This window comes from Diadema antillarum, unplaced genomic scaffold (assembly GCF_040938485.1).
Source record: "Diadema antillarum isolate AM-2024a unplaced genomic scaffold, OU_Dant_1.0 seq00001506_RagTag, whole genome shotgun sequence".
NCBI classification, from domain to species: Eukaryota; Metazoa; Echinodermata; class Echinoidea; order Diadematoida; family Diadematidae; genus Diadema; species Diadema antillarum.
The window spans coordinates 672072-699048 of NW_027272240.1; the positions used below are offsets into that span (position 1 = coordinate 672072).

A 26977-nucleotide genomic window follows, 5' to 3' on the forward strand; every position below is an offset into this window, starting at 1 on the left:
AACTGCACGTTAGAGACTTGGACCGCAGAAAGGAATCATGGTGATAATTGACGCGCCATTTTGTCCTCTGAAAAATGTTTTTAAGGTCGATTATGACGTAAGAGGTTGTAATAATAGAATCAGGCTTTTCCCGCCTTGATTATAGGCCTATTTCATTATCGAAGGCATCTATGATACAAAACATGAATATTGCACAGTGCTAAGTGTATAAAACATGAAAAGAGAATTTGACTAAAAGCTTGACTTTATAATAGCAGTCCACGTCCCCTACACCCGTAACACCTCTCTCCAAAAATTGACACGTTTGGACAAAACGTATGAAGAAAATCATATTAACACAGCATTACTTAGCTCCTCACATTCCTATTACGATAGCACTAAAAAAAGAAGAGGGCCCGTCGAAACTACAGCAGCTGTCGTGCAATTTTTGTGGTCCGGTGATGAATTGTGTGGAATTAATTTTGATATGCTCTCGACCCCGGGTGACAACAGGAAGCGCTGCCACTAGCTAGGGCAGAGAGAGGTTCTTGCTATTCCGGGTCAGCCGTGGGTGGCGCTCTCGTGGCTGTTGCCTTGCTCCGTCAAGCGTGAAGTTCTCCTCCTCCTCCAGGCGCCACCCGCTCGTGTGCTTCAGGATGTCCGCCGTTACCAGCTTGGGATCTCCGCCCTCCACCGAACTGGCGTAGGAATGGGGTCGTCTGCTACGAGAGTCTATAGTAAAATAAAAGATAAAGTTGATCATAAACGTGATTCAGTTTGAAAATTTTACCTCTATTCTCAATATTATAGGAATGAACTTGAGGTTCTTAGCAATCTACATATTGATAAGACATGATATCGTATGCTTCAACATTAGAAATGGGAAGGATGATAAGATTTTCTACCGGAGACCCGAATAGAAATAAAAAAGATTGGTAAACTATTGTTTCTTTAAAAATGCACTGATGTACAGGGGAGGGTGTCGTTTGGTATTATCTGGTTTTGTTTTACTGTCGATGCCAATGCTAAAAAAAAATAGCCGAAATGGTTTCTTTACTTAAGTTACAGTTACCAAAGTGTGAACCTATAAAAAATATGGAAAATGTGAAAGATGCAACCAAACATAAGTCAGAAAATCAGAAAATCAAACATTAGTCGGACATAAGCCAAACATAATTGAGTATTGAGAGACTTATGTCTGAACTCAACGTTCATGCAACACAGATTGTTTTCTGATTTTTTTTTGTTCGTTGCTATAGGGTCTTTGTTTTTGTTTTTGTTTTTGTTGTTCACTCTTAAGTGAGGACACTTTATGCATTTTTTTCTTTTCGTTACTCTATATAATCCAGAACTCTGGTCGAACAGCAACATTAACTTCATTATGTCGACAATAAAACAACAACAACAACAACAACAACAACAACAACAACAACAACAACAACAACAACAAGAAAGAGAATATCAACGCAGCATGATCCATGTCCGGGAATCCTGACCCACATGCACAAGAACCCACTTGGAATACACACATATTTGAGATTCTGAGCTATAAAGGGGGCAAGCCTAACGCATATTATCAAAGTCACACACAAATTGTGTTCATATGCCAAATTTCCGCTGTCAACTAACGTGAGCCGCGGTGACTCACACCCTCGGCCCAGGGAGCATCTCCCACCCCCATCCCCTATACCACCCGTCCCCACTCCTTGTATCAAGCGGGATCAGCGAACTACGAAACAAGAGGAAATTGAGCGCGAAGGGAAAATTCGTTCGTGAGTGAGAGGCTATACAGGAAAGGGATTAAAGGGGTAGTATAGTTTTGGTTGAGATGGGGATTCAGGATTAGAAACCACTTATATTGAATATCAAAGAACATATAATTCTGTGAGGAATTCAAAGTCCACTACTTCATGGTGAAATCTGGTTTTGAAATGACTGAGATATTCAAAAACAAAGTAAAACAAAGTGGTCTTTAAGGTGGGACCTACCTTTTGTTAGGACCTCTTTGTTTTGGGATATCTCAACCATTTCAAAACCAATTTTCATCAAATAAACTTTGTCTTATACGCGGTTTCTAGTTATCTTGCAAGCCCCACTCACAAGCTCTGCTTCTTGGGGACTTATATCCATTTGCTTCATGTTCATTCATTACTGTGACTATGTCTGGTTTTCAATAAATTGAAATGAATTGAATTGAATTGAAATGAATTGAATTGAATTGAATTGAATTGAATTGAATTGAATTGAATTGAATTGAATTGAATTGAATTGAATTGGAATGAATTGAAATGAACCAGAACTATACCATCTCTTCAAGGAGATCGGGTTCATTGTATGGTGGGTGCGTACCGGTTGTATACCCTGGACATCGACTGGGTAAGCTGTAATCTCTCTTTCCCAACTTAGTTCTCTTTAAAGCAGAATGTATATAGCCAAGATATGATCGTAAAATCATTCATGATAGGGTCAGGGAAACACTATTAACAGGCGATAAAACATGCATAAGTCTAGTTAACGGGAAAAAAAAACTAAAGAGAGAAAAAAAATGATCACGTGGATTCAAAGAGAGCAGGCCTTTTTCCTGGTCACGTGACAGTGACGTCACTCTCCAAATACACCACATTTTCTTCTTGCGTGTTGTGCCATAAGTTTCACACTTTACAAGAAAAAAAAATAATGTTTTTAACAACTGTTACATTTTTGTCCGAAATATGAGAAATAGTCCGCTTGAAGACATTCTTGAATATCATTTCAACTTACGCCATGAAATCAAGTTTTGTAATTCTAGAGTAAAATTGATATTGAAAAATAAAATCGATTTGAACGCATACAGTCATGTACGCCAAGATTAACCAGATCAGGCATTTTAGAAACAATGGTTATTTTTGTAGTATTTTATAGAACGCAATGCCGGATAACCTCATGTTGACACTGAGACTCCCAGTTTTTATTCACAATCGGTATAAACGTGCTACACGTTTCGTTTTGCAGATTTCCCCAAAACCCAGACTCAAACAGGATATCTGGATTTTAGGAGTACTCAGTACATTAACTTCAAAATCATTCTTACAATTATCATCTAAATAATACTTGCTAGATTTGACACTAGATGTTGTTCACGATTCCTCTCTCCATATGGGCTATCCAGCCATCTTCTCAGATGGAAATGAACAAACAACAAACAAACAACGTTTACACCGGTTTTTGTAGCGAGTGACGACATTTGTGAGTCACGCATACTCTAACCACAAAATATCATCTGGATATCACGTTTTCTGTCTTACAAGAAGTGCACGCAAGCATCATGGATGGTGAGGATGCTGCCGCGGCTACTCCAGTACTACTACTACTACTACTGCTACTTCTACTACTGCTACTTCTACTACTGCTACTACTACTACTACTATACTACTATGATATACTTACTACTATTACTACTACTACTACTACTACTGCCGTTGCTGCTACTACTAATACACATGTACTAAGACTAATATGATTATTACACTTTGTACTACATTGTACTAACACCACTATATATACTATACTACATAATTACATTTTACTGCTGCCACAACTATTACTTCTACTACTTCTGATAATAATAATGATAATAACAATGATAATAATAATCATCATCATTATCATCATCACCATCATCATCATCATCATCATAACATCAATAACACTAATTATATTATTATATAATAACAATAATAATATTACTTTAACTTCTATTACTACTACTCTTACTACTACTTGATGATGATGATGATGATGATGATGATGATGATGACAATGATGATGATGATGATGATGTACTGTCGATGGTGGTGATGACTATGAAAATTAAGTATTGTAAATGGACTTGCGAATATTGCGGAATTGGCATCCTGAGGTGTAATATATCGCTGTTGCACACGAGGTGAAAAGGTATAATAACTATACGCATTCGACACATGTTACTCTCGTCAATTGAAACAATGTGATGCATGTGCATGTATGCAGGGTGTATGGATGTGTGGGTGTGAGGGTTGGGTGCCGATCAAAGTCACACATAGCAGTAAGGGGAAAGTCATTGAAGTTAGTTACTTGTTTCCTTTTCTTTCTCTTTTTGTTTTCCTTTTCGACTCGGAGCATTGCCCAAGAAGATCTTGACAAAGATAAAGGTCTCGAGAGCCTCTAAGGTGCCTTGGAAGATTTAAAGTTCAACCTCGCTCCAGTGCATGGAGAATATAAGCAAATGCAATGCTTTCAGAGCTTCCTTGGAATCGGACGTAGAATAACAAATTCATGATAGTTTTACATTTCTTATATTTGCGTTAAAAAATGATATTGGTCGCAACCTCATGTGCATTTATTCAGATCTTCTATCTATAAATAATACTTAGTTTTCATTTATTTATTTACTTATTTATTTATTTATTTATTTATTTATTTATTCATTCATTTATTTATTCATTCATTCATACATTCATTCATTCATTCATTCATTAATATATCTATCTATCTATCTATCTATCTATCTATCTATCTATCTATCTATTTTTATTCAGTATTCTTTACCCAGGGTAGCCCCATCAGTGGTTTACATAACAACGGTTATGAAAGGGGGGGGGATGCAACAATTTGAACTTTATTTGAAATTGCAATTTTAATCATAATTTTCTGAATTATTTTTCAAGACAAGAGAGAAGTATTACACAAAAGACAATATCATAATCATGATAATGTCAACATGAGAACTTTTTGAACAACCAAATACGACTACTCGAATTCAGCATATCGACAGTGAAATAATCGTAACCATGATCCAATTCAAGAACTTCAACCAATAAAGTCAGATTCTGCGCTGATTTGCTTACGTTTCTTGCAGGGATCAATTATATGCTGATTTTACAGTAAGTTGTTGTGTGATATCATGGAAATATAACATGCACTGTCTGCGATCCAAGCCACACCTCACTTAATTAGAATTATAATGCACGTACATATTATGATGGAAAGTATTTTATGACTATAATGAGAGAAATAAAGCAGCTCATGTGTACGTTTCTTCAGTTTCTTGTCCTCTCACACCCCTTCCTCCACCTCCTTCTCATTCAGCTCCTTCTTTTCCTATAGGTTCTGTCTCTTGGTTGTTGTTGTTTTTTGTTCAGTCTTTCTTTTCTCCACTTTCTTCTTGCCATTGTTTATAGCTCATTCTGTATATTCAACTTCCTTACGCCATATCGGAGAGTCATGTTGGAGTCATTAATATTCTTATCACAAATATTATTCTCGGCTCATTCAAATTCCTTACCCGATTTGTGCTAATTTGTATATATACACTACTTCATCTTGCTAAAGAAAAGTAACTTGACAAGATGTTGTAGGTGTCCTTTAAGCCTTTAAGGGTTAGGGATGGTATAGTATAAGTGGAGATGAGGATTGGGCTTTTGACTTTTTGTGTAATACCAAGAAACCACTAGGAGGAATTCAACTTTTATTAGATGAAAATCGGTTTCGGAATGGCTGAAACATCAAAAAACCAAAGTGAAACAAAGCGATCGTAATAAAATGTGCATGGTCCCACCTTTTATTAGGATCGATCTGTTTCGGATATATCAGCCATTTCAAAACCAATTTTCATCAAATAAACGTTGAAATCCTCATGGAATTACATGCTCTTTCATATTTCATAAGAGGCTTCTCATTATCTCACCCAAACATGTCAGAAACCTTTGAAAGTTAGGTCTCAACCAAAACTATACGATCCCTTTAAGGGTTGATGCCGACTGCGACTTGTGACGGAATCGTGATCATCGGACCAGCCCCGCCGGGCCAGCCCCGCCGGTGACTCAAGTGATAGCTAACAAACCACAGACAAAAATAAGCTCCGGGTGCTTGAATCCAAGAAAGGATACTGTACCTCGCTCTAACGTACATAGCTCCTTTTTGACCGAGTCCTTGTCAAAAGTTATCAGTCACACACAGAGTTTCGCTCCGCTCAGCGAACGTGACAAGTTTCGAGGCAAGTTTTTTTTTCCCTTGTCCCCCCCCCCCCCTCCTTCTTTTCGTTAATGTTTCATGAGTGTTCGACGCTGTCATATTTTTTTTTTAATGAGGTAGTATTTATCGGTCAAAATAAACGGAATTCAGAGCAAAGAATACAAATCAAGTGAATTGCAGAATCACAGAATAAAGGAAAAAAGTGCACTATTGCAAAATGAATACATAAAATATTACATATCAAATGTGACAGGATTATACCGTGTAAGTTAATTGTACAGTTTCTATTTATATTTCAAACATCCATTTTTGAAAATGAGTGGCAATTTTACCTTTCTTTTGGAAACTAAGCCTTAAAAAGATTCCAAAATAGGGGTCTCATTTTGGAATTTACAGACACATATAAAATACTTTAGGGATAGAAAAATACATGAAATATAGGAATATACATGTACACTATACGTTTTCTCAACTAGAGAAGAGGTCATTTTTTTCATATTTTGGTTTGTGTAATGTAGTAGTGTTCAAGGGAGGAATATGTATAACGGATGCTGATCATGATCGTTATCAGGAGGGGAAACAAGGCGGCATATCGACAGGCAAGAAGGAGAGGGTGGGATCAACATGTAAGAAGTGATGGTTTGACTTCGAGGATGTAATGATTACAGGCTCCTTTCTTGTCGTGTCGGTAGCGGCCAACGAACTGTTTACAGGATTTGGTCAACCTCGTTGCAAGTCTGACAAAACAGGGACATGACACAAACAGACAGAATAATAGACAAACAGACGTACGACAGACAGACGACAGACACACACACACACAACAGCGACATTTATCAGAACTACGTAGATGTGAGGTAAATGATGTAATCATCTCACACTTCTACAATTTTTACCTGCAAACCATTCAATTCCACGATTTTTTTTTTTACCTTCAAACAACTCTTAACTAAAGTTTTCTTTTTTGAATTAAAGAAAAAAAAAGAATATCCTGCATCTTTTGTAGCATGTTGTCACGATGCTATGACTAGTACTTACTTCAGGGGGAAAGGGACTATATGGTTGAATTATTGTTGAATTATCTACCAATTTGCTTATATTATCATTATCATTATTACATAACGTTAACATACACTGTAGATAAGTTACGTCATGATCTAATCCCCTACCGTAATTTGAATCGATTCCAATATCCTTGTTTGGTGAAAACATGCATGTATTACGTTTATATATGTTTATGTTATGTAAAATTCCCGCATTGAATTTCCCGTAACTTTTTTTTTGAACGAGTAAACATGAATTGAATTGAATTGATTTGAATTGAAAGAAAAATCGAAACTGTGAAACTCCACAATGAATTAGTCGAACCTTAAGCAAACGTGTTCCATTTTGATTTTTTGAATAAATGTTATCTATATGCCTGTATATATCAATGTACAGTAAGTATGGTTATGTGCTTTCAGACCACAATGCCGACTTAAACTGTATGTTTTATTTTGTTCTGCTATTTTTCTTCTTTTTTTTTCTGTTGCCAAGCCCATATGGGTGACTAACTTGCAGCCTGTACCAGTCACACACGTACGGGTGTCGTGTGATGTAATTAGGGAATGCACGTATATTCCCACCCGTCCATAACCCCCCATCCCTCTCCCATCCCCCCTCCCCCGTCATCCCCGTATACAAACCCATAATCATTGATTTCAGGGATGAAGTGGGTCTGTGTGTGTGTGTGTGTGTGTGTGTGTGTGTGTGTGCGTGCGTGTGCGCGCATTTGATTCAGATGATGCTGTCATCGCCTCACATTAGTGTGCCAAATCTCCAAATAATAATCTTTAAAAATATAGCTTTACAAAGGATTAACCTTATAGTAGTAATATAAATGAATGATTACAAGGTATATCTTTATCTATCTGTCTGTCTAACTATCTACCTACCTATCTACCTATCTATCTATCTACCTATCTATCTATTTATCTATGTCTCTATCTATCTATTTACCTATCTATCTATTTATCTGTCTATCCTCTATCTATCTATATCTACAATGATCTATCTATCTATCTATCTATCTATCTATCTATCTATCTATCTATCTGTCTATCTATCTGTCTGTCTATCTTTCTAATCTATCTGTCTATCTATCTATCTGTCTATCTATCTATCTATCTATCTGTCTGTCTGTCTGTCTGTCTGTCTATCTATCTACCTATCTGTCTATCTATCTTTCTAATCTATCTATCTGTCTATCTATCTATCATCTATCTAAGGGGTATCACACCTCCTTGGACTGTCACATAAGATATGCATATCATACGTACTGGACGTGGCTGATCCCGAGACGATGCTGAGTGGGCGTGGTCTTCTGGAGGCGTCCCCGCATATCGTGTGTCGGTTTTCGCTCTGTGTGCCTACAGATATCTTTGAGCTGCAAGTAAAAGGAGTAAGAGGACAAAATCATCATCTGGAATGAGGTAAAGAGAGTATAACGTCAAACCTGTCTTAGTACTCACCTGTCTATAGCAGCCACCTGCCGTATACCACCACTAAAAACAACACTTTCCGAGAGAAAAAGCATGTTAAAGAACATGTCTATAGCGGTCACCTGTATATAACGGCCACTTTTTATCGTCTCCATTGGTTGACCACTATAGACAGGTTGAACTGTAGTAATAACTTATATTTTATAGGCTTACTGTAATAATCATCACATAATTATAAGGTGTTATTTACCCAGGGTAGCCTCTCCAATGTTCCAATTACCCCCATGTATTATCAGGTGGCCATTTATACACCTGGGTCAAGATGGACATAGTGGGTTAAGTATTCTTTGGTGGCCCCCAGCACAAATATTAAATAAGATATTGCGTCGCTCTATTTCGATCAGCCACTTCGCAGTTCCACTTTGCGCATGAGCAGAAAAACAGTCATTCCTATCCCAACAGGCATGAAAGATAAGCATCTGTGATGTAATGATTATTCACGTAATCCTTACAAATACTGCTTGCCAGCACATCCACCTGACAGTGGTATTTGGAAATATCAATAGAAAGAGTTTGATGAGACATTCAAATGTAAATTGACGGATCATTCTGGTCATCTGGTCAACGCAAGTTCATTCTTTGTTTGGACAGGATTGATGAATCCATAAATTGCTAGGTAAAGATTATGCATTTTTATGCCGCTCTGAAAGCGAGTGAAGTGCCCCTAAACCGACTGAGAAAAAAAAAAAGAAAGGTCATTTGTACCAATGTGCCCATTAACATCAGCTAACTCCGAACTGGCTTAATGCATCCACTGATTAAATCAGATGAGCGGTAAATATGATTACAATAGTGACTGTGACAACCTTGACAGTGATTTATTTTGATGTGCTTAAACAATATTCACAATCAGACTGTTTTCAGTAGGTCTCTATACGATTCCTTGATTTAAAGAATGTTCAGAGATTGTTCAGAGAAGAAGACAATACAATAAGGATGACAACGTGTTGGCATATACAGTCTGTAATCGGAATCATTCTATCGCAAGTATATAGGAAATTATTCCTTCCTGCCAAATTCCATGATGTTGTTTTACATTGTGCGGTAGAATCGTTTCCAGACAATCCGGAAGCAAACGGTGTGTGCTGGTGATTCACATCAATGAAAGACAGCACGATTGTTCGGCTTTCTCTCTTGATCTGACTGATGACTTTCTATATTTCCCCACACCTGCAGGAAGTCAATCGAAATCAAGGGAAACCTCTGAATGTCTTTGTGAGGACATCGTTCAAACTCTGCACAGACGTCTTTGCAGGAAAACTATTATTTCATCACTCAAAAAATGCACATGTTTGCTGAATTTAAATCAAATCAAAGCGTGTGTCTATAGATGGGAAGCAATTTGTGGAAGTATCTACACCGCACTAGCATCTGCAGATTGGTCCTTATCAAACTGAAATTGTTTTTCTTCTTCCAGGAATTTTCTCTTGATTTATTTCAGAATCTTGGAACGTTAGAGTGATGAGGTGTTGGATATAATCCATCCTGTATACAGAAGGAAGACAGGTAGAAGCGCGCGAGGGAATGGCGTCAGCCCTTACAGCATTTAAGTCTCGTTAAAACCCTCGTCAAAGTGTGCGGTGAAAATCTCAACCAGTAAGAGGCCTTGTCAAAAGGCTACGAACAGGTGTGCGTAGGTGGTCACATCTCAACAGTCTGTTAGTCATGACTCGCCTTTCTTGCGATCCAAATCAACCTCTAAGGACCACATTCTCCAATTCCTATTGACATAATCATGAAAACAGATCACCGGTGATGAATGTCACTTCAGATGTCTGCTGAAATTTGTCTCTGCAAAACTATTAAGTGACCCCTACAAAAAAACAACCACTAATAGCTCAAAACGACGACACCCATTGAGACAGATACCACATCAACCATGTCAACATCTTAACTTTATCTACATAGTCACAAGTTCATCTGATGAATAAACCATCTACAGACCCCCCGGAAGACCCTTGAACGAACCAAAAGAAGTACAAAGAAATTCTAGGAATACTTGAAATTCTATTTTATTTAGTCATTGGAATTCTAAATCAAGTGACTTTACAAAGGGCACTTCAACGACGTCTTGAATTGTGTTGACTACTTAATCGCAGAATACTGACTAATATAGTCACCGATATAGATAAGAAGACAATGCGTCGTTGCGTAACAATGACAAGACGAGTCTAAAAATATCGTCACCTGCGACGGCTATATAATATACTTAAAGGAAATTCAAGAGCTAAAACTCTACGCGCTCATCTCCGATTAGCAAACCAGGAGAAAATGTTATCTAAAGTTGCAAAAATGGTATCCTGTTGACTACGTGGTAGCTGTGACTGACATGAAAGATATCAGAATTAAGGGCCTAAAGGAAGAAGGTCTCTCAACTTTGGTTGAAAGAAAGGGGGAAATTTCTTCCGTTTATAGAACTGAGCATTATTGACTTTAAAAAATTAATGAAACGATGAAAAATTATAAGCTGCTTTGATTTATTGTGATTTGTTTTTAAGTGGATGAAACGTCACAAGGGGTATCACTGCATTTTTGTATGTCAACAAACTACAGTCTGATGTAAAATTGAAAAGAAATACACCACACTTTTGCCTTTACTATATAGCTCATTGATAGGGTTATCATAGAATGATATCGAGGGTCTTTTTTTATTTTAAAAAAATATTAGATTTTAAAACATGAAAAGTTATATCGAGAAAATGCTGATAATGCTTATGACGAAAAGGCGTTAGTTACACTAAAATCACTACATTACAAACATAAAACTATAGATGAACTTTTTTTTTCATTCAGCATCGTTTGGTCAGGGTTCACTACTTTGAAACATTTTTTCCAACATTTTTGGGTGGCGTTTTTTGAGGGCACTGTAACTTCTTTTCAAACTTTATTAAACGACTAGACAAGACAAGATATGTGTAATGCATGCTCCTTTTTAATTTTGTCTGAATTTCATTATCGTTGCTGTTTGTTTTTGAAGTCAATCCAGACGGTCTTAACATGGATTACAATGGATTCTATTTGAGGATGCGTAGCTTCTCCTCAAGAAAGTTTTTAAAAAAAGTGTGTAGACGTTTCTTTGAAATAGATATTCTCGCCTAATTCAGTCATGTATCGTTTGACATCGATCGTGATTAGTGCTGATACGCTGTCAGCCTGTTGTCTGAGGAATATCTATCACGACATGAAAACATAAAATGTCTTCCACTACTACAAAAGACATAATTCTTCGAAATTAGTGTCGGCTTACTGACGGCCCCAGGGATCACTTAACGTATAATATCCTGAGTAAGGAGAAGAACGGAATTCAATCAAGAAAAAAAATTAAAGACCAAAAATAAAAACCAAACATTGGTCCACTTTAAGAGCAACCCGGAAATTAACCAAGGATTCAAGGGGATATGGGTGAGGAAGTACATTATTCTCCAGTGAGTGAAGGCAATTGATTACTACATAGGTGCAGTCAGTCAACCCTCCTCCGTGGGCAGGGGGTTAAAACCTAGACGAAGTATGATAGAAAAGAAGTTACGCTTAAAGAAATAATAGACACGATAGAACACGCCCTTCAATAAATTGTCCAAAGTGGCATCTATAAGTCGTCTGTATATCAGGTAGAAGTGAGGTTTGGGTTTGTTGTTGGTTTTTTTTTTCTTTGGGGTGGGGGTGGGGGGTCAGATGAATCGGGTATCAAAACATCTTTCCTTGATTCTGTATATGACATTAAAAAGGAGGGAAAGGATGGTGCCGGAATTTGAGGGAATAAATTTACTTCTCCTTTACGCCTATGCTAGAATGGACTCGTCCCATCATGCGCTATTATACAGACGAACCGGAGGGAGAGACACAAGGGAAGCATTTCATTGGCCTAAAATACCTGATATTTGTCTAGAAAAATATATCGAAGGACATGTTTAATGATTATTTGACATGCCAAATCCACTGTGAGATAGATGATAATGTTATTATGCTTACTACCTTCATCAAAGTTTAAACTTACATTTCTTTATATTTTCATCAGAATGTTTCATTACTATAAGTCTTGCTCAATGTTCTTTCAAACTGAGTTTCTTGTTGAAATAACTGCTTCTACCACCACTAATACTACTGCTACCACTTTTTGTGCTATCATTTGTCCTGAATATCCACGACTAAAATTATTCTATTTTCATTGCCAATGTGATCACAACTATGATATTGTTTTGTCTCCATGTCTGTAGTCAATAAGGCAAATATGATAACGATCATTATTAATGTTATTATGATCATGACATTGTAATCATGATCAAAATAATCATATGGATCGAGTACCTTGAGGACGCCTTGATCATGAGGACCACCTTATCTGACTGGGCCTTGATGATTGAGGCGACCTTCTCTGCGTGGTGCCCGTGGACGTCTCGCCCGTTGACCTCGACAATTTCGTCACCTGGAAATAAGAGGAGAAAATTGAAATCGATTATCCAATCCCAGGTATAATGAAAACATCTGAGTGTATAACAAAGGCCTAGGGAAATATACGGAGTCATCCCTCGAGCTTAACACTCACGAGTCATACAGCCCACGAGGTCGACATTGACAAAAAAGGTCCATAAGTCATACAGCCCAGAGTCAAACAGCCCTCCAAGGCAACTGTATATAGGCAAATAAGGTCCATGAACTCGACACCAGGCAAATAAGGTCCACAAGCTCGACACTAAGCACACAAGACCGAAACTGTGTATTTAGGTCTCGTGGGCCTTTTTTTTTTTTACCGCGAGTCGAGCTCGTGGGTCTTTTCTGCCTAGTGTCGAACTCAGGGGCCTTATTTGCCTGGTGTCGAGCTGGTGGACCTTATAGCTCGTGGCCTATTCTATTTGGTGTCGAGTTCATGGGCATTGTTCCCTTAAAGACCTAATAAAATGCTTGCAAAATGTTTTAATATGCAAAAGAAATGTAAAATATATGTCATGATTATCAATGTAAATATGTTGTCAGTGTCGTTCCGGTTTTTATCGCTTCTAGAAACTCCCCCAAATATCACATTTTTGGAGGACCCCGTTGCAGCTTTTGCGAAAAAGATAGTCACGTGACCAACATCCCTGAACCGATTGATGACGTATAAGCACGGAGTTGTGCTCAGTTAGCAGACGCCGCTCAGCACAAGCACTCAGATTACTAGCTTGGTACACGCGCGTACACGATAGCTAGCCCTGCCAGGCCCGGGCCCCGCGGGATGTGCGCTCCCAGTCGACCCACTGACTGTCGACATGTACGCATTACCACGTACATTATCACTAAGTTAGCTTGCACAGATACCTGGTACCTCGAGCATAATGTCTTCCCCTATATGGGTAAACTTCGACATTGATGATGATGATGAAGACTGCAGCTCTGACGATAGCGGAGAAGAAGAGGAGGCACATGAAGTTGAAGGGGAAGATGGGGAGGGAGAGGCAGCCGATGAACCAGAACGTTATCGTGGGGCTGCACCTAGTACCTTACCGATATGAACCAGCTGCATCTCCCCCGCTGCCAGTGCAAGAGCGTATGAACATGGCACCAAGCCCGAGAATAGACCTCACGGAAACGATCGCCTGGGAAATACAGAGTGGTATGTCTGATATGCCCCCATATAGTTTAACGTTAGAAAGGATATACTGTATTCTACATGATTGACATTGTAAGTTGTAACTGTTTGTCTAGTAAGTAGATTAGAAGAACACGCCCAGCTCGCTCACAAAGTGAGCGGCTACTCCGGCCACAGCAAGCAAGCGGGAGCGTCCCGGCCGTGGCCTGGCCCGTCGGTCGGCGCTTACAAGTTAAACTACCAGTTAGTAGTCTAGTAGTAGATCTAGTAGCAGTCTACTAGTAGTTATAGTAGTCTAGTAGTAGAAGTAGTACTGACGAGTAGTCTACTAGTACTACTACTAGTAGTAGTACTATTACCACTACGGCACTAGGTCTAGTAGACTAGTAAGTAGTAATAGCAGAATCTTTGGTAGTAGTACAGAGGCTACACGTACACTCTAACGCCTAACGGTTAGGGGGATTATGTTGTTACAGGGTGGGTCGTGGCTCTAAAAAAAAAAAAAAAAAAAAAAAAAAAAGGCCTAACCAGTTTCCCATAGTCAGTTTCTGCAACATTTGTTATCAGTAATTTAGATGCGCCATTTTCTAAGAAAAACGATACCAAGAATTATCGTCAATTTTGGTCGAGTAGTTTTTGTTTTATGCTAAAAATCATACTGTGGAAGGAAGCCCAAACGCCGTGCTTATCTACCGATGAATGCCACGGTGGGGCTGGATTCACGAGTAGGTCTAGGCCTATAAAGCAGGCGAGTCGCCGTAGTATTAGTACACGCAGTGGTGGTGGGGCTATCGTGAAATAGGCCCCACCGCAGTGCGCGTGCACCGTACCCGTGCGTTTAAATAGCAAGCAAGGGTATAGGTCCTCCTAGGGTTTAGGGTTAGGTAGGGTTGTATCTATGGTTAAATTGGCCGTTAAATTAGTCGAGGGCCATATTATGAAGTCATTTTCGCCGCATTCACGAGTATTCACTGTGGAAGGCAGCCCCACCGCCGTGCTTACCTACCGAGATGAACGCCACACGGTGGGGCTGAAACAGGCGAGTCGCCGTAGTATTACTATTAGTACAGACACGCAGTGGTGGGGCCTATTTCACGAGTTTGCCGAAAATAATGGATATCCAAGCGTACCACAGTTGTAATCTGTATTATTGGCAGTATTAAATCCGATACAGTTCATTAAATATTCTTTTGTCTAAAGGCTTAGCCAATGACAATAGTGCAGCGCAGCACCTGCTATGCGCTCGCTAGCTCGCTCCCCCGCCAGCGCTAGCCAGTGCAGCCGCCGGCCGGCTGTCGCTGCGCTGCGCTAGCATAGCCTTGCCAGCTCGCTGGCTACGGCTCTAGACTGGTCGTGAACGACTCCGTTCTTAGACGTCATCACAATTTAGAAGTGATAGTGCGCCGCATGCGGCGAAAGTATAGCAAGTTTTCCAAAACCGAGGAAATTGCATCCATTATGTTAACAAATATAGAACAAAATTCAGAACAGTAAAAAAACCCGCACAACCATAGAATTACTTAGAATTTAACATTTAATATTATTACATCATTGAGAAAAAAATGCCTAAACCATTTTATTAGGTCTTTAATGTCTAGCTCGTGGGCCCTATGACCAGCTGGCTGTGTAACCCGTGGGATGTATGACTCTTGGGTTGCATAACTCGTGAGCTGTATGACCCGTGGGTGTTGAGATCGCTATGTGCACCGAAATATACAAGCATATGATTCAAACTTCATATCATCACAAACAGTGCATTTTGATTCCAATGCTCTGTTTTTGCTATTGATTGTTTGTTTTAATACGGTTCGTTAATGCGAATATGAAAAATAGTGTGTACTAAGCAACCTTCGGAATTACAAACCTTCTCGATTTCGGATCAACAAACCTTCGGAATATTAATTTAAAAAAAAACTTTTTATAATTACTATTTTCGGATCAAAATCCCCAGGATAACGAATCATACTTTATTTTCGAATTAACGAACATTCGGAATAACTACCTTTCGGAACAACAAACCTTATTTCGTATTAGGATTTGCGAACTTTCGGAATAACGAACCTTTTGAATAATGAACTGTCACGCAGAGAACGAGCATGCTGTACAGATTACTCTATAAGGGTTACTCACCAACTTTGAGTGTGCCTTTCTTCGCCGCAGGCCCGTCCGAGAATATCCGAGCCACCAAGATACATTCGCCTTCATTTTTGATCGTTATTCCGATGCCTGTAGAAAATGTAGAATTGAGTAGAGTAGAACCATAATTATTCTTCTGCCTTTGACGACTTGAAGAAACCTTCAAACCATGCCATTTGGAGAATTCGAAAAATACGGAAAAGTAACACACGCTTGCTTCTTGAAGGTATATGGTTTAAGCATTTATGAGTCTGATACTCTCGTCTCGCATGACTTTATCATCATCTCACAAAAGGAAAAATGCAATGCGTTAACTATATGCTTTGTAAAACCATGGGGCTACATCACATGGTAAATCTGGTAATGATATTATCAGACTATTCTTAGCTTTTCATGTTGATGGTTTTATTATTGTTTCTTTGTATTTCAATCATGAAAACTATCAGCTCGCAACTATTTCATGTCATGGCACCACGACAAAACTAACCAGTGCACCTACACAGTATGTCCCCCCCCCCCAAAAAAAAAAAAAAAAAAAAATTACAACAGATTTTCGCATTGATAACACCCGATATGATTAGACCGTCTTAATGCTACTTCAGGGTATTGAAATATAACATCTTAGCTCTGTTTTGCAGAAAACCCCATACAATTTGGATAAGCGGTCACAGAGAAATGTTGATTATTGTAAAGCATGTCATATAGAGTCTGATCCTTCCAAGTTAAGCACTTGGATGCTCTCGGAACTGCATATTAATGTGTGAACATACATGACATAATAGACAGAACTTGGAGGGAAGAGATTTCTGACATGCTCTACAAAATTCCTCATTTCTCTTTGACCACTGAAGCAAATCGAATGGGGTTTTCCGTAAGATGTGGGCAAAGAGATATCAGTTTCACGCCCTAAAATTGTATTTGGATTGATTCACTATTTTTAAGTTATCGTAGCGGAGGGTACCGTTGTAATTTTTTTTTTTTTTTTTTTTTTGGGGGGGGGGGACATACGGTATAATCATAGATGGGACACTGGTCAGCTGCATTCATTTTGCATTTTAGAAGATTATCTTCTTGCTCCTCTTTCTGATTGTACTCAAAATCATGTTGTGTTTGTAGCAATATGATTGCATATAATTTTGATGAACATGAAAAATAATCAAATTTAATTAACTGAAATTGAAAGTTTTTGTAACTCCCTCCCTGTTCTTATACAGATATGATGAATATAACAAGTTCCATGTAACCTTTCTTCACTGTAAGATATGCAGTAAAAATTAATGATGAAAAGATGATGATGATGTTTACAGCAACTCTGTGAGTTATCAACAACATTCCACAGTTTAGAGCCATGTGTGCAAAAGGTGTATAAATATTGAATGATTTCACTCAGTAGCTTCTAGCCTTCATAATAATGCTATTAACTATGGCCTTCCATCTGGTGTTTTCTCGCGCGAATTACCAAAAATTCTGCATTCCGATTGCATGACAGAAGAAACCACTGACTGTCCTCAAAATATCTTTGGCTTCCAAAAAGTTTTGTTTTGAACCATCATAATAAGAAAAAAACATATTTGCCCTTGTTCTTTATAAGAAAGAAAATAACAGGTCGGAAAATGAAGAAAAAAAATGATAGTGTGAAAAAATGCATAATGAAAACAGAAAACGAAATCGTTACCATGAGGATTTGAGAGAAGATTTTTAAAAAAGTAGAAATAGTCTATAGTAATTGGTAAATGATACACATCATTATTCAGGCAACGTTGTATCTTACATGACTATCATTAGCTAGCTGACTGAATTACAGCACTGTATAGCGTTGCCTGCAAAGCATTTCTAATTTGTTCTCTCCTTGATACTCCACTGGTTTTCTTCTTCTTCTTCTTCTTCTTCTTCTTCTTCTTCTTCCTTTCAACAGTCAAATCTGTTTCCTTTATTTGTCATTCTCTTTTCATGAACACGATACATTGTATCATTCTGTATGGTGAAAATTGATCCTTTAGCTATGAACGTCACATTTTTACACTTTTTCATATTTCACCTTTTTTTTTTTTCAGTGGAAATCAAATCAATTATATCAAGACCAGAATGACAACACCGAAACATGGCTAAGACCGCTATTTCTGTGGTTCCTATATTGATATGGGAAACGTCGATTCCGCAGACAATTTTCATGTGTATGACTTTCATATTGTCTGACTATAAAGAAACGCTTCCGGAGGCTGAATAAGCTAATACGATCAATCAACGTCTCTGTTTCAAGATTGCTTACAGCGGTGTATAATTCGATCGTTTCCTATTCAATTTTGTCAGTTTCAACGGGACAAAATGCAGTAATTAGGGTTCTTCATTTGCAAATTTCAAGTTTCAACGGGACAAAATGCAGTAATTAGGGTTCTTCATTTGCAAATTTCTTCTGGAAGGTTTGAAAGTTTAACACCGTAAGTTATCAGCCGGGGAAAAGGCGAACATATACAAACAAACTAAAGAACTAACCGGAAAGCAATCAAGCAAATAAAAAACAAACAAACCGATAATCAGTAAGTTTTCTATTTTCCCATATTTAAGAAAAATGAGCGTTATATGAAAATGAAGCTGTATAAGAGATAATCACATACACCACACCACAGTGTCTGGCATGCTAAAATGTTTGTCTCCAGAGCGTGTTTCCATCAGGGATATCAGTAACACACTGATATAATGTGTGTTGCCCCCAAACAAAGTCAACGTCCTGAAACATTAACCCACGCACCCACATTGATATTCTTAGGAACATGTCCCCTCCTCTCTGGCCGTCCCCCTCCTTTTCATGTCCCCCTCCCCCCATCTTCCTTTTCTCCCCCCCCCCCCCCCCATCCCTCGGTGTTTCTCACGTTTCCCCTCTCTCGACAAGTTTACACTTTAGTTTGTTTTATCAGCATAACATTCATGTTCATCCAGTCCTCAGCTGGTCTTTTTTACCGCGTGTGGTATCTCCGATTAGCCTGCACGCCTATGGCAAGACACTTACGTTCTTGTTGCTCTGTTGTTGTTACCTCTCAAAAGTTTTCATTCCTCAAATCGGTTCACACTGCTCACTGTTTTTTTTTTAATCGTTTTCTTTTTCCCCTCACCTCTTGTCCAAGTTTTAAGTGAAGCAAGTCATCTTTAGCAGAAGAGTACTGACTTTCGGTAGCTATAATGATTAATATTTTGATCTCACAAGCATAACAAGGGCAGAGTATAGGGTCCAATATTTACACGCAATTCAAGATATGTACGGATTAGCTATATATACATTGTTATATTTCCACAAACAAGGAACAATATGAATATTATTAATTCTACATTGTAAACGTCGTAAATAATGCTGATCATGGAAGGGAAATAGACTAATTCTTGTTTTTCATTTCAAACTATTAATTTTGGGGTGTCATATACACAAGATATTTCATGTACCATTGCATGCTAGAAAAAGTAAGTGAGATTGCACATTATACCATTATTATCTGAAATTATGATTAAGTTATCCCAGGTATATTTTTAACGCTTGAGCAATTATTCAAAGTGATGGATGCTATAAATGCCGAAAGAATTTGTAGGCTATATGCACGGCTGATATGAGAAATGCATTCAAGAAGTTCGAGAAAAACGTAAAGTGCTTTTTTTGACCATCAAACAGCCAAAGAGAGAGAGAGAAAAAAAAAATGAAGCCGGAGATAAATCGAGAAGTTGTATTCCAGCGTCTGATATAGGACAGCAACAACAACAAAGCAACGAGAAAAGATCAGGAGGATTTAGGAACGGAGCGAAAAAAAAAGATACACCCACATCACTACACAGCAAGAGCCAAAGAACATGACCCACATCTAATATAATGATTATGCGCCCGACTACTTCATCATTACCACAAAGCTATGAGACATTCTCCGCAAGGACAGTAAGATTCGTGCTAATCCATCTAACCCTGAGGAAAGATCTCCAGTCCTGATTTTCCCCCCAAACCTTTCTACCCTCTCTCTCAGAAAATTTTGGGGAATGAAATCCAAGGAAGCTGCCCCCGATTTTCGGTAGATGAATAGAGACACGCAAAATCAATCAAAGCCTGTTATCGTAGTAATGATGATAAATGGAACATTGCAAGCAATGAACATTAATCAACGAAAGACGACTTCATTTTAGCTTTTCGACAAAAAAAGAGAAAAAGATGGAAGATGCATAATGTGTGATAACGGAACCTCCTGCCCTTGAGAGGAGTAAAGTTACATGTTGTAAGATGCATGTCGTGTGTATAACAGCACCTATATATTAGCAAGATTCTAGCATCAATAGGTGTGTAGCGTGATATAGTAATGATAATAAGAATAATGATAATGATAGCAATAATAATGATGATTGTTATTATTATGTTATTATTGTTGCCATCATTGTTATTATCTAGCCATTTTCATTATTATCATTATTTTATTATTATTTATTATTATTATTATTTATTATTATCATTATTATTATCATCATTATAAATATTATTATCATCGTCATCATCATCATCAGTATCATCATCATTATTACAATTATCAAAATTATCATTGTCACCATCATCATCTTTATTCTAAACAGTATTACCCAAATACTTATCATTACTTTTATCATCACCATCACCTGCTCATTCTCTTCCTCGTCCTTTCCCGAATTTTCCCCCTTGAAAGAAATGACGTATAAAACGTTCTTAAGCTCCTTACCTTAACAGTACAGACCGGCGTCGAATGCGCCGAGACTTTGGGCTAAGGGCCCCTGATCATTGCGCGATAAAACGACAGTTTGTCCTTGAGATAAGAATTGTGTTAAGGGTATAATATCTAGGGAATGTCTAGACAAGAGATGTGTTTCTTCCGAAACGAAATGCAGTAAACGGCAGAGAACGGGGAGGGGATAGGGGAAAAGAACGACAGGATATCATTGGAATGAATATAGGTTTATTCAAGTTATAAGGTCACGATGAGTTGTTACTTTTGATTGATGTTTTCAGGATGCGAAAGAGAAACGTAGTATTTATGAATTGTACATAATTGGCTTGAAAAAGAAAGTTGAAGAAGAGAGGGCGAATAGTTCAGCTTTTTATACATTCTTTTCTTGATGATGACAATGATCATGACATTAGCGAGCTTTAGATCTGCAACGCGAACGCTAAGACGAAGCGTCGCGACGCCTCCTCCCGGGTTGGGCAGTGGAAACACTTGTCTATTGCATGATTGAACAGAACACTTTTTTCCCCTTTTTTTTGCATAGTGGCGTCGTCTTTAGCGTTCGCGTCGCGAACCTAATGTCGACCGACAACGAGACGATCTTATAGTGCTAATAATGATGATGATAATGATAGTATAATGATCATTATAGGATTTATGGTGCGGAAAACCCCCATGGAGTGAAGTCTTCGGAATTGAAGAAAGTGCTTCGACTCACGGACTCTAAAAAAAGCGATATCAGACTCTTGGAAGATTCAAAGTTAGGCCTTTTTCGACTCACACCACATTTTCATATTTTTTCCACGCCGTAAATACATGTATGATTATATCAATGGTGAGTATCAGCAGGTGTTTGGACATGTTTCTGTTTGTATGCTGCCGTCAATTTGATATGAACTTTGTGAGTATATCTTAAACATTTCCCATCGAGTCATATACTGACTGGACGTTACATGGAAATGCGCCGCCGCATTAATGTACTGCATAACAAGAGCCAACGCATAATCATGCGTTAATCTGTTTGGATGTGAGTGTGTACGTCGTATGTGTCATCATCGCGGATCATTCAATTACAGTACTGTTTTGCTAGCCAGTTTTAAAGGACCATACTGGTATGCAATGGAAATACAAACTATATAATGCTGATTATGATACTCTAATCAAGCGTATACACTGTTTTTTGTTAATCTTATTAGTAATTTTGCATTGATTGACAGATGACGTCATCGGTAGAGTTTTGTAGGCGGATCTAAGTAGGCCTACTCTGAGGAATATTGTAGAAATTTATTATAAAATACATGACACGTATTTAGAATCTATTCATTTGTTCGCATAGTAATAACCAGGGTACTATAAATCAACACGAGTTAACATGCATTCGCTTTGCAGTCCCAGATGTCATTTAAGTTTAGACAGCGTACCTGTTCACAACTCAGGACTCATAATCCACGTACATCCTCAGTCATCTAAACTTTGTTGCTGGCTATTCTCATGATAAAATCGGAGAATTACACCTGCAGATACACAAGCAATATACCGAATACATCCCACTGGTAAATACGCTTCTGTTTTACGGCTTTACACTGACATCATTCATTTTACATGAACACAGAAGAACGCTCAAACTCCACTGGCTTCCAGACGGGTTTGATCAGTCACATCTGGGCAAAAGAGACATGTACACGTGCGGACAAAAATGAGACCCCATCTTATCAAAGGATGTAGCAATCGATGTGTAGTGTGACGCAAGTTTGCATCATGAAATATACCGGAAGACGCAGCCACTTTGACTTATGCGACTGATTTCCCATGTATTTCAAACGAAATTGACTGGATATATCCTTCGAATCGTCCGATGTTCAACTCTGCAACTTCCATCCAGTCGACATTCTCTTGTTGTTGTTGTTGTTGTTGTTGTTGTTGTATATGAAGGCATGAGGAAAACTGAGACTTAGTATTGCCGAGTGTGACGATTTTTGGCTTCTGAACCGGGACTTTTTATCGCCGATTAAGACGATTTTAGGCTCATTAGACTCATGCGGAGTGTAGCGTATATTCTATTGACGACGACACTTGGACCAATACCATTTACAGTAACAATCATAGAGTAGGTGGGTCACCATTAGCTTGTTTACTATTCTAATGCTTATATTGTTTACGATGTCAGTTATAACAACAGGAAGACAGCAAAACATCGACCCTGAAGATGAGATGAAGAAGTGACTAATCATCAAGTTACGTTACAATACATTGTCAAGCGTGCATAATGGATGTGTTAAGACGCTTTGATTTCATTCATGTAGGACTACTGTAGACTTGTCAGTGTGTCGACACTGCTTTTCCAGGGAGCGAACCTGATAATCGAATTCTTTTTCTCTTTTACACTGTGATTAAAGGAATTGTATAGTTTCGGTTGAGATGGGGCTTCAGGTTTTCAACGTTTTTTATGATAATTTTTTTGAGATAGAGCGAGAAATCTGTTTTGAGATATGTAAGAGCATATAATTCTTAAAGGAATTCAAAGTTAATTTGATAAATATTGGTTTTGAAATGGCAGAGATATCCAAAACAAAGCTATCCTAATAAAGGGTTATTGGACCCATTTTTTATTAGGATCGCTTTGTTTCACTTTCTTTTTGGCTATCTCAGCCATTTCAAAACCAATTTTCATCAAATAAACTTTGTATTCCTCTAGAATTGTTTGCCCCTTGATATTTCATGGAGTGGTTTCTAATCATCTCGCAAGAAGTTAAAGCCTGAATCCCCGATCTTAACCAAAACTATATCATCCCTTCAATAGGGGCATTCTGAGCAAGAACATCTCGTCGTAGACTGGACGCACCATGAAGAATATTGGTAAATGCGTTTCACATGCACTATGGAAATACTGGAATATTTCAAAACAAGTGACCACGTGACCGATTGCTTTTTAAAATCCCTTCAGAGGTATCGATCGAGGCAATGAGGATAGGGTATCTGAGGACCCGGGACAATGTATCGGTGCTACCAGGGAACTCGTCGATCAGGGACCTCGAGCCAGGGACCTCACGGCCACTGACGACTGAGAGTTCGTCGTCTGCCCGATGACTTTACAACGAACTCCTGATCTTCCATTTTCATTTAGAGTCAAGAGTCTTATCCGTCGTAACTCAGTTATTTTCCCGCGTCAGTTAGCTTACTCATGATGAGACTTGCAGCAAGACAGCCTCAACAGAGCAGCAGTTGTTACGTGCAAAGGTTGTGAATCAACCTTGATTAATTGAGGCTGATTCACAACCTTTGCACCCACAACGACCTCAGCGCGCGTGGCCTGTAATAACGAGGTAGACTCTGCGTGGTTCTCCGTTGCCTTCTACTTACACGGGAGCACGTCGTCCCATCGAACAGGCGCGCCTCAACTTTCTCACACGTGCTTGGGGACGTACCAGACCTGGGGGAAGTTGTGATTAGGGACTTGTCCGACATCATTTCCATGTGACTGTTAGTTGACGAGCCGTTAGGTCTCCGAGATAATGAAGTCTATCAGTTAATGACAGGTCCATTGTCCGCGTAACTGCGCCCTAAATTTTGGCCGCACTTGTCACCGCGTGACAACATCTTTCCTCACCGTCCCTCCCCGGCGGGAAGTGGCCTAAGAAGGTTTCTCATCGGACGTGTTAACATTTTTCAAAAGTCAATGTCAAAATAACTATTTTGACAATGATACTGGAGTATACAACATATAGGGCCTACTACTGCTCCTTCTGCTACTGCTGCTGCTGCTCGCTGCTAATATTCTTATTCAATTGCAGTATTAGCAGCTATACACTGCTCTCCGATCTATTTCACTATCAAACTGCTATTTTCAGCTGATTAGCATCACTAATTACGAGCTTGATATTGATAATAATCAATCAGTTGCAAGTGCCAGGATGTCAAAATGAAAGTCTCAATGTATATATCACTGATAAGTAAGACCACGAATCAGTCAATCGATATTAATAAAATCATACATAAGTGATAAATAGACGGAATGACAAAGGAATGGATGTATTCAGTCTATCAATTGATTAATTTATTGTGACGAATGCAGTTCGAGAGGGACAACGAATATACCACATCAGACTGTGGTAGCGAAGATGAATCATGAAGGTAAGGTCAATATTATTTTTGTCACATATCCGTCAGCGCTAGACGATTTAAATCTCTTTATGTGACGGCCACCACGCCCTCCTTATTGATTATTCACGGGTCAAGGAATCCCCAATCTGCCAAAGTAATCCGGTAGAAAAGAAGTGGGTTAGGCGAGAGGTATGAGCTGGTCGGGTTGAACCGTTGGTGGCGCGTTGGCAACATGGCGATGACAAATGGATTCTCGATCTCATGTCGTATACAGTCGACACATGCACCTGCTAGCGTGCATCTTTGTCACATTGCACTCTTGCGCGCCAATTCCAGTCGGAGGAGAGAAACAAAGGCTATCCACCACCCCAATTAATTTCATATATCAGGTATTTTTTGATAGGCTATAATAACTCTGACAGGCACCACAACACTCGAGCACCCCGAGACGAGACATCGGGTTGACGAAACCGATCACAGAAACAAACAAATCCTAATCTGTGTGTACTCAGGTTCGCTCACCGACTATGATTCAAACTGTTCTGAATTTGGTTACGTGCTTTTTACGTTCCAGCTCTCAGTATATTGGCCATTTTCCTACCAAGTCTTGTGCAATTATCCCATGATACTGCTAAACCGGAAAACAGATGGCATGATACCATCCACACGTCCTGTCGTCTGCTCGGCTTCGTGCCCAATATGCTGTAAACTCTAGACAAAGGTACATCCAACGACAGAAACTAAAGGGGAGGGGGTCCAGGTTATGAAGTCAACTAATGGCGCGCTTTCTTGGCCTAGCAAACTTTGAGAACCTGCAATAATTTCTGGCGTGTATGAACCACGTTTGTAGATCATCATCCAAGGGGCGATTACGCAACCAGCTTCCTCCATCTCCCACGGCAAAGCCGATAAAACTCTTGTTTAATAGTTTACTCTTGGTTAGTAGTTTAACCGACTAATAACTCTGACATAAATGTTAGATGTTCGGCAAAACTTCGTATCTGTGAAGCCTTCCAGTAAAAAGAAAAATATTCAGCAACATAGACGGATATTGTGTTGCTCTTAACCAGCAAAGACTTATTGAATGAGTGCATTCTTATTGAACGAGTGCATTCTTAGTTCTTAAGGAAACTTTGAAAACTTAAAATGTTTGCATCGTCATATTGACCCTGTATGACAACAAGCTCAAAGAACCATTGCGTAACAGACTCTAAAGCCAACATTCATGCCATAAACACAGAAACTTTAAACCGTAATCTAGATGATAGAAGATTTCTGCTCAAAAGAACTTGCCAAAGATGGGATTCCCCTGACGTAATGAACCTAATATCAGACCTACCCTTTGGAAAGTTTCATTTTGGAAAGTCATCACATGAAGGCATAGCAAGAAAACAACCATGCGCTGAAAACAAAATCTTACCGTCTCCGTACTCCGGATCTTTGTTAAATGAGCGCCTCCTCATCGTTTTCCGTCTGAACTTGTTTGCCACGACAGACGATCGCGACTTCAGCTCCTTCACGAAATCCCGCCGATTCTTTCGCGCCAAGACGGCCATCTGAATCTGCGTCAGCCACTCGCGGTGGTTCAGTCCCACGCGTAGGTCCAGAGTGCCGTCTTTCGTAACCATGGTAAAGTGGATGTGTCTCTTGCCCTTGGCGATGTTTGCTATGGCGGTGACATCGTCCAAGGGCATGCGATACAGGATGTTCCTCACTTTCTCTTGAGACGCTTTCTTCTTGGAGTGCCAACGGAAGATGGTGAGGTTTTCTGGCGTGAGGACGCAGAACTTGGGTCTCCAGGGATAGAAGAGACTAGATGACTCCTTGTCTATGGTACCTTCCTTCAGCACAGTGTCCTTCTCGGCACTTTCCAGGTTAACGCCCGGGAATAAAGCGGCGGTGACGCTGCTACTGCTGGTCCGAGAAACCGGCCTTTTCTTGCTCAT

The 26977-nt window shown here is 39.0% G+C and overlaps 1 protein-coding gene across 1 annotated transcript; it reads right to left on the minus strand.

Annotated features, from left to right (window-relative positions):
• Positions 1-508: 508 nt before the first annotated feature.
• LOC139710177 (uncharacterized) lies at positions 509-26977 on the minus strand. The gene is made up of 5 exons (XM_071622108.1): positions 26452-26977; positions 16204-16299; positions 12816-12933; positions 8289-8395; positions 509-711 (listed from the first exon to the last, which is right to left on the minus strand). Exons 1-5 carry the CDS (start codon positions 26975-26977, stop codon positions 509-511), a joined length of 1050 nt encoding a protein of 349 aa, XP_071478209.1.